General features: G+C 34.5%; 2 protein-coding genes across 2 annotated transcripts in view; both read right to left on the bottom strand.

Moving 5' to 3' along the window:
• The window catches only part of LOC132196131 (cytoglobin-2-like), a 32,278-nt gene extending 25,956 nt beyond the window's left edge, over positions 1-6,322 (bottom strand). Inside the window, exon 1 of the mRNA XM_059618577.1 lies at positions 6,077-6,322. Within this exon, the coding sequence (XP_059474560.1) occupies positions 6,077-6,276 (200 nt within the window). The 5' untranslated portion in view covers positions 6,277-6,322. The remainder of the gene's footprint in view (positions 1-6,076) is intronic.
• Positions 6,323-7,690: 1,368 nt separating this feature from the next.
• On the bottom strand, positions 7,691-8,953 carry LOC132196134 (cytochrome c oxidase subunit 7A, mitochondrial-like). The gene is made up of 3 exons (XM_059618593.1): positions 8,795-8,953; positions 7,981-8,157; positions 7,691-7,922 (listed from the first exon to the last, which is right to left on the bottom strand). Exons 1-3 carry the CDS (start codon positions 8,867-8,869, stop codon positions 7,782-7,784), a joined length of 393 nt encoding a protein of 130 aa, XP_059474576.1. The 5' UTR covers positions 8,870-8,953; the 3' UTR covers positions 7,691-7,781.
• Positions 8,954-9,035: the final 82 nt, after the last annotated feature.

Here is a 9,035-nt window from a genome sequence, read left to right on the forward strand (position 1 = left end):
GTAAAATCGATACAATTAATAGCTATTGTAAAAATGTCAAGTATTAAAATGGTGTACCAATAACACTAACTAAGCTGAATTTAATATTTGTATTAAAATTGATAAAAATGGGAGAAATAATTGGTCTCTCGATTAAGAAGAAATCAAAGCTCTGAATTAATAACTATTTTTAACGCTTCTAAATGTGGAACTAAATATGAGGTGAGTTTCTGAACTTTTGATGACGAATATGTATTTTGAAGCTTTTGATTGCTACCTCGAGTTAAAAAATTTAATCTGGTATCGTTTTACTCAAAAAATTTAAGAAGAGGAATATTTAAATTTAAAATTACACAGAAAAGATTTCAAGCTTGCAATATCAAATCCAAATTTTGGCGAAAAAAGTATTATGTACATCACAATTTATTTCAAACAACCTAGATAGATAGACATATCTCGCCAATAGAATTCCATTAATATACAAAGCATCAAAATTAATTTAATAGTATTAGGTGATTTGCTATGCAAATGTATTCAAATCAACTGATTTTATTCTAATAATAGTACCAAATTTTGAAAAAATCAAACATAAGAATTACCAATCAGTCTTAAAACAATCATGGCTCAATGAAGTTGATTGCGTGGGTCTTTTTGGTATCGGAAGTTTTAGTCAAATTCTTGCTGGTCTAGTGGTGCCTTTTTGCCCAAACAATAAAAACAAATTTTTGGCAAATTTAAACAGAATATTTACTTTATTGAGATAAAAATTTCGTCCTTAAATGCGTGGCATTATTAACGTGGAATTGGAAAGCACAAAATTTTTTCGATTTACAAAGCAATTTGCAAGAAATAGCCCATTAATTTGCAAACGCGTAAAGTGCAATGGGCGTGGAAGTGACGGAAAAGTTGTCGACAATTTTTGCCCCCCAGAAATTATTCTGACTGGCTGAGCACCAGCTGACGTGGGCTTTCTCTTTTTCCCGAGAGAAAATTTGTGTGCCGGCTAAAATCGGCTCGGCGGAAAAGATTTCCTCCGGCTCGTCGCGGCGCATGTTTAAGAGAGGGCTTTCGCCTCAACCCTTTAGAAAGTCAAGAGCGCCGACTGCGTCTAAATGTTTACATTGTTCATTGTAATAATTCCAAGAGTGCGAGCAAAAAGTGTAATTACTCGAAGACGTTTTACGACTTTCGCTCTAATAGTGTGCGGTTGTTTTATTACAAAATTTATACTACAGATTTAACCTAATTTCCGCTTGAAAAAAGTTGCCAGCTATAAACAAAAACGTCTCGTTTTTCGAGCCGAAGGAAAATGATTTTGATCACATTTGTCGCAGAGTCAGTTTCAAAAGGAGATGCAATGATTGATATCATTTTTAATGGAAATCAATATGGCGAAACAACGACCTCCGAAGTTTATCGCTCATATTTAAACTTTTTAATAAATCGCGTGCTCTCAATAAACGAAAGGAAAATATTGATTTCCTATAAATATTTCATCAGAAAAAAATTATGGCTTGATAAATATTTTGCAATATTGTTGATCAGGTGTTTCTGCTTGATAAAACATTTTACCATCAAAATCTGCATTCATTTTAAATTTTATAAAAAAAAAATCAATTGATTCTTTTCCTGAAAATAAGAAAATTTTATAGAGAAATAGATCGATAAATGAAAATTATTTCATTAATGGAGTGATGGGGTTAATTAATTGTGAATTGTGATCATGAAAGATTGAAACCGGGCGAGCCTCGTTGCAAAGAAAAAATAAAGGACAACTGACCCCAAAGGCGACCTGCGGTCATGAAATCCACCTCGAATGTTACCATTCAATTTTGAATTGTGATCATATTAAAATTAAAGCTTTATAGTCTAACACCTAAAAACAAGATACTTAATGAAAATTCTTATGTTTACCAATAATTTGAATAGCTTATTAGTTGGTGGCAAAATGTGTTATTTCAACCTGAACTAGGGTGAATTAAAATTAAAAATAATCACTGAATTATTTGATTTTCTCCACCAATGAGTTTCGTGCAAGATAAAAAAAAATACTCTCACTCTTCGCCACTGGAAAGTTGTTGAATAAAGTGTAAAACTTACATGTAGCAGCCAAGAGACTTTTAACAAAGTTAGTGACAAGCGCATTTCATAGTTTTCACAAAGAACTCGAATTTCCACTGCGTTTCCTTTGTTCCCTTTGATTGTGCGTCTCGTCTTTGGAGTGGGACGCTATGTAATATTAATTCGCAACGTCGGTGCTGTTCCCATTTCCAAGATATTCACAAAGCACTTCTTGACATTGGCGAGCCGCAATCCGAGAACAGATTGCGGAGCTCCAATTGTATTCCGTTTGCGTTCGCGGCTTGTTATTCTCTCGTGAGAGCAAATTTTGCACGCGGTTTAAAATTGCACGATGTGTGCGGTTTGCGCTCAAGTGATGGAATTCCTAATGTAGCTCTCTGCGGATATTAGATTTACTTCCTGACTATAAATGTGTTGCGAGCGAATTGAACCGGAAAATCCGACAGACACACACTTGACTTGCGTGACACCGAGCTTGTTAGGAAGTGGTTGGAGGAGGTGGTGATGTGCATGGTGAGAATTTCCTATTAATATAAATTAGGTATTAATGTTAAGCTGGATCGATGCTATCAAAAATGCAACAGTTTTTATACTGAAAATTGAAACCTCGTCGCAAAAGCAAATCAGCATAATTTTTTTAAATAAAAATCATTCTTTTCCAATTGAAATGAAATTTTTTTTACCTAGTTTCTCTTTTTTTCACTCAATAGCTTATTTAAAAAATATTCAAGAGTAAAAATCTACCTAATAAAACATTTATTCTAGCCAAGCTTGTAAAAATACAACTGCTTAATTTGCATAAGATATTCCAGATTTTCAACTTCAATCTAATCAGTGTTGCTTTTCTTTGATTTCGGCCAAGCCTAAAGTGGGGTCTACCGTGTCGTATTTTAGTAAACTTTTCAAAAGTCGTCAAAACTCGTAGGACTTCTGAACTCAAATAAAGTCACACGCACATCAAAAACTGAACGTTTCTACTCAAGTCGAAACTGTTATTTCTTTTCATGCATGCATGCGAAGGTGTGTTTCAACTTCAAAGTCAAAGAGTTCCAGACGTGCGCAGGTTTTGAGAGGCGCAGAATATATAATTTTAAAGAGGCCGCAGTACGTGCCTGAATGAGCGAAAGCAAATAGACGACGCTCCAAGAGTGCACGGTGGAGAGGATCTAAAATTAGATTTGCACGAGATTAAATGAAGTGCGGACAGTTTGCTGAGCTACTCATTCAATTTCATAGTGCAGCAAAACAAGTCAGGCTGAATGTAAATTTTAAACTCCACGTTTCCCTCTCAAAATGTTTTACGGCTTTAGTTTAATCTTCTTTGTGGCGCTGACCGAAAATGGACACGCGAGATAAGCGAATAAATATAGATATTTATCAGTCTGGAAAGTAATACATGCAAAAAAGTATAAAAGCGCTTCTTTTTACCCTTTCCACGCGACGCATTCCTTCATAGTGTTGCTTATCATTCCTTTTTGTGAGAACGAATGGTCGTTTTAGCGGACCGGGTTATCTGCATTTTCGCACAATGCCACCCAACCACACACAAATATCTCTCCACAAACATTTTTGCCCCGCCCGATCTCCCTATATATTACCCTCTCGCATTCTTAAGAATGTCTTTTTTGATTTTACATCACTGGGATGCTTTTCGTTTGTGAAGTCGTGGGCATAAAAAAGCGAACAAAGTAATCAGCCCCACAGGGCTGAATAACTTTCGCTCCTCTGCCACTGCAAAAGTGGGTGTATCAGAAAAGTTTCCATTAGAAGTTTTGGTCTTCCCAGAGGTTTGAGCATAAGCTTTTGTTTATGACTGAACTATTGGAGGAAGGCAAATGTCAAAAGTAGGTTTGAAGTGCTACCGTCGGCAAAAACTGAAATGAAGATTTGTTGCAACTTAATGAATGTGTCAGCGTGATTTCATTTTCAATTATTCTTTCAAAATTTTAGTATTTTTTTTTTTATCAAAATTTTGAATTCAAGCAATCAAATAAGGAAAGATTTAAAAATATAAATGTTGAGAACTGCTACTAATTTTAATACTTATCAGTTTGTAGAAGTTTTCAACATTACCTAGTGGGATTTGGTTTAGTTTAAGTTTAAACATTAATTTCATACTTAAAGTAAAAAAAAAAAAAATGGAAATTAAAGGCTACTCCAATAATTACAGATTATCAAACTTTAATAGTAAAATTTGAAGCTCAAGAGTTATTTTAATTCCTACTTGAATTATTAATTTACACAGCACTTGCCAGAGAGTCTCCATTAAATTATGAAGAATTATGAATTATGAAAGAGAATTTCAAAGAAAATAGCTTACAAAATTTGCATATCGTCACTTATACTGGGAACAGGGATTATAAATTAATTAGTTGGCGAACTTCTTCCTGGCGAGGTGTATAGAGACGCATTAAGAGCGGCACTCTCATTTTCCCGATGATGAATAATTATATAAACGGAAGCGCGGCAGATGTGCAAAATGAATCTGACGGAACGAACAGCACTTACGCAGAGAGAGAAATTTTAATCACCAGAGCCACGCAATGCTGCCGGGAATCTCTTTATTGAAAATGCGAATTCTAATCCCTGCTGGTTGATACAGAGAGCAAAGAGAACCGAGAGAGTGAAAGTATGGATGGAATTATTGCCGAGTGTTTTAGCCTTCAGGATTATTTCAAGAGAACGACGAGCTCTGTCGATTACTTGAAACTCCAAGTCTTCGCATATTTGAACATTTCAAATGGAATATACGTGCTTAAAATTTATATAAAGTTTTGTTCCGCCAGGTCCTCAGAGGCTACTCGACTAAATTTTAACTCTCCTGGCAGCATAAGGTCTGTAATTTGCATTTTGGTCATGTGGTGTGTCAGCTAACAAAGACTAACTACTGCGCGGGTTTGTTTGTTTGGGAAATTTTATTTTGGGTCAAATGGTTAAGCACGCGCGTGAGCGGCAATTCTGGGAGTTGTAATTTTTTGCTTTAAACAGCCACTTTAAATTCGTTTCAGCTTAAACTGCTGGAGTCGTAAAAAGTTGGATGGCGGTAATTCGAGTATAATGGGCAAGGACTGTTGAAAATAGGGGGAAATTCAGGAAAAAAAAGTCACAGCGTTAGAGAGAGGGACAAATAGGATTTTTTTTGCAAAAGAAAGAAAATTAATTTTTTTAAGTCAACTGCAAAATTGTATAATTTGAAATTGAATTTCGTCTTCAATAATTATTGTTATTATTATTATTATTATTTTTTTTTTTGCTTATGATATCCGGTGAACTTAAAAGGCCGAAAAGGAATAATAAAAATTGTATATTTTAACTTTTATAAATTACTAATTGTAAGATTACCAGTTTCCACAATATTTGAAAATTATCCTTAAATTTTACCCATTTTCTTTTGCTAAATCATTTGGTTAAATTTTTTGTAGCTTAATCGAAACAAAGTCTATAACTGCACATAAAAAAATTTAAATAAATTACTTCTCTTGGCTAACGCGGTGGCCGATCTCTGTTTGATGTCGGGCATTTTAGCAGACCTCTGCTACTAGTGATACCCTTTCTGCTCATTTTTCCAACTCAATTTTTTCATTTATTACTTGAGTAGAATAAAAAACAACTTAATTACTGCTAAATATGTTGAACTCATAGAAAATTAATTTTACCCAAATTGGAACAAAAAATTTGCAGCAGTGAAAGAGGAAAACTTTTATCACAAGTAATCATGGAATCGTTGGAGAAAAAGGCACCACCACTAGCAGAGATTTCCCTAAACTCATTGTTAGTAAAATCGCAGATATTTTAGAGATATTATTTTTCGAATACAATGCACATGAAAATAGTTTTTTAATACTGTTAAGAAACTTTTACCAGTATAACAAGCGAAATTTTTTTACTCATGAAACTTATAATTTCATTATAATTTTAAAAATCTTGTTAGTTTTGACAAAAATACTTTCAAACCAAACGATTTTCCGTTGCTTAATAATTTATTATAAAACTGAATGCTCTAATTATTTCTTACCTGATGAATGTGATGACGCCGACCTTGGCAATGTTGGACTCGAGTTCCTTCCACGTCTCCTCGAGCAGCTGCACCTGGTGCTCCGTCAACTGGGGTGGTGCCTCGACCCCGTTGACCACCTCGGGGCCACTGGCCGGCTGCTCCTGCGAGTTGGAGGAGCCGTTGCTCTCTCCAGCTGACTTGACTTGCTTGTTGCCCATGATTGCGGCCAAATTCACTCCATGCTCTCCTCCCCAGCGGAGCCACGCACACCGACTGACGGACGCGCAGCTCCTGCTCGCTCTTTTGCTCGCCTTCTCCCTTCGGACGCGCGCATGACCCGCAGAGGAAAGCGCAGATCCCAATCTTCCTCACGTGCACGTGTAACAATTTTTCACCACATATTGATCTTGTAAGTGAATTTTTATGATTATTTTACTGTAGTTTCAATGTAGTGCCGCAATTAAATACGGGACCAAAGATTGTTTAATTTAAAGAGGGAAAAACTTTACGACTTAAATTTAAGAAAAGAAATCGTTTAAAGGAGAATGATATTTTTTTCAATAGTTTTTGGCAGCAATTATTCTGAAAAGAGACTCTGATGTTGGTTTAATGTCTATTCATACAAAAATTAAAAACTGCTTAGAGGTACATTTTTATAAAGCCTTAACCCGATTGATCGGTTTGATTCTCGAAAACGCTTCAATCGATGTAATTTGAGTTGCTGAATAGCTTGCTGCAGAACACAGCTTTGTGTTGCGCTTGTTCTTTTACAATTTATTTTTACTATAATTAAATAAAAACTGAAAATTTATTTTGATTTTTTTCCCTTTCCTATCCGCATGGGCTATTTATTATTTTAATATTGACCTTAAACATTTAACTTCACACATCCAAAACTGGAAAAAACCTATCTTTGTTGATTTTTTCAGCCAAGAGAAAAACTATTTAAAGGAACTTAAAACTTTCAAAATAACTACAAATTTGTGTAGTGATGGTTGCTCTGTCAGTTAGTATCTAAGAAAAAAATGATCAAGCAGAATGTAAACAAACCAATTTTTATTGCCACTAAATTCCAATTCCATTCAAAATTAAATCATGTATTTATAATTTCTGAAATTTTGAATTATTTGCGGAATGAAGAGAAACGCATGCTTATAATAATAATTTAATAATACTGTAATATACTAAAGTGAGTGGTAGTCAAAATTTACTCAAGAGCTCAATATTTTTTTTTAGTATCAACGAGGTATCTATCTAATTTTCCTTTAAAATGATATTTTGAACTTAAACCTAACTCTCAATAGAGGAAACAAAAATTATGATACTAATTCTAATTTATTATATATTTATTTGGCTGTTTGGCTGATTCAATATTCAATTGACGTATTTTCCCAGGACTTCATGACACATATCCAACTTAATTTCGCTTCTGCAAATAATGGCTTGCAAATACAGATTTTCAATGAATATCACAAATTTTATCCACAACAGTTTTTGAAAACTGACTTATTATATTATCAATGAAATTGAAGCTTAAATAATCTACTTAAAAATATCATTAGAGTTTATTCCCAGTCATTGTAATTGATTATTGCCCCAGTCAGAAAGCAATAACCCGCAATAACCGTATGACTGTTCCATTTTTATTGTATTGAGTAACAACAATTGTACGGAGCCGCAAAATACATAAGTGCGCCAGATTGAGTCAGATCGTGCGCTGCTCTCATTGCTTCTTTGGCACCGCCATCCTGTACACCAAATTGAAGGCTGAAACAATGCCAACTGCCAAGAGAGCAACGGTTACGCCAAACAGCACTTTGTCGGCGGGGCCTCCTTTCAGATGGATCGGGATTCCATTCGGTTTCTACAATCATGCCAATTATAATCGTCAAGAGTAATTAATAACCTCTGAGTGAGTTCACCTGGTAATGTTCCATTTTGAGACGCAGCCTTTCGTCAAGTGGTGCGTAAAAATACGAGGTTCCGGGAATCTGCTTTCTGGGGACTACCCTGCAGTTTCCTTGAACCTGGGCGGCTCGGGTCGATTTTTGATCAAAGATCACTTGCGACCTGTCTGCTTTCGAATAAGACCTTGGGCTCTGAAGACAGGTTGAAATAAATTGTATGGTTGTTTATTTAAGTTTTTTTTAGTTATTTATTGAATGTGAAGTATGACTCATATTTTTTCCACAATTTAATTTTAGATTAAAATGAAAATATTCTTCTAAAATGGTTTATTTAGTCAGAGGCTGCTAATAAAAAAAAAATCTGAGGACATCCTTGAACGCAAAAATTTGTATACTTTGAATATTTTGTTACCTCTTTAAACTATATATCAACGTTGAAAAAGATAACTTTCCTTAACTATGAAAACAAAAACATTTCTCGTTTGGACTTTCTGTTGATTATTTTAAGCTAAATGCATTATTATTTAACGTGTCTTGGGAAAAAAATCAGGATCTTATTCAATTATTATAATGTCAACTTCTGACTTTACAATAAATACAAATCTCCAAGTTAACTGACAAACTGCTAAATATATTTCAAAAATATTAAAAGTGTGAATTAATAAAAAATTAAATAAATATAGATTTGTTTAGAATATAAGTGAAATGTTGATAGTAAAACAAGCATTTATACTTCAAACTTTTTTAAATTAAATGATTATTTGGAAATATTAATTTCTAAAATATAATTTCTTAAAAAAACAAATTATTAATATTAGATGAATCTTACGAGAGGATAATAAGGCCACATTGCGCTCGTCGCTCCAGTCAACCTCCCAGTGTAGTTATCGAATTGATGGTGCATTTTTCCTCCAAAATCACGGAGCAACAGTCAAAAGGCAGAACTTAGGCCGTTGGGGTCGATAGAGTGCAATGGTGAAAATAAATCGCGCTGCGGCCGAGTGCAACGCCTCTGGTGGCCGAAGAGGAGCAAGGGCCGCCGCGTGCTAAGAATGTTTACAAACGCAGGA

Source organism: Neocloeon triangulifer, unplaced genomic scaffold (assembly GCF_031216515.1).
Source record: "Neocloeon triangulifer isolate White Clay Creek 2 clone unplaced genomic scaffold, ASM3121651v1 ptg000001l, whole genome shotgun sequence".
In the NCBI taxonomy this organism is placed as follows: Eukaryota; Metazoa; Arthropoda; class Insecta; order Ephemeroptera; family Baetidae; genus Neocloeon; species Neocloeon triangulifer.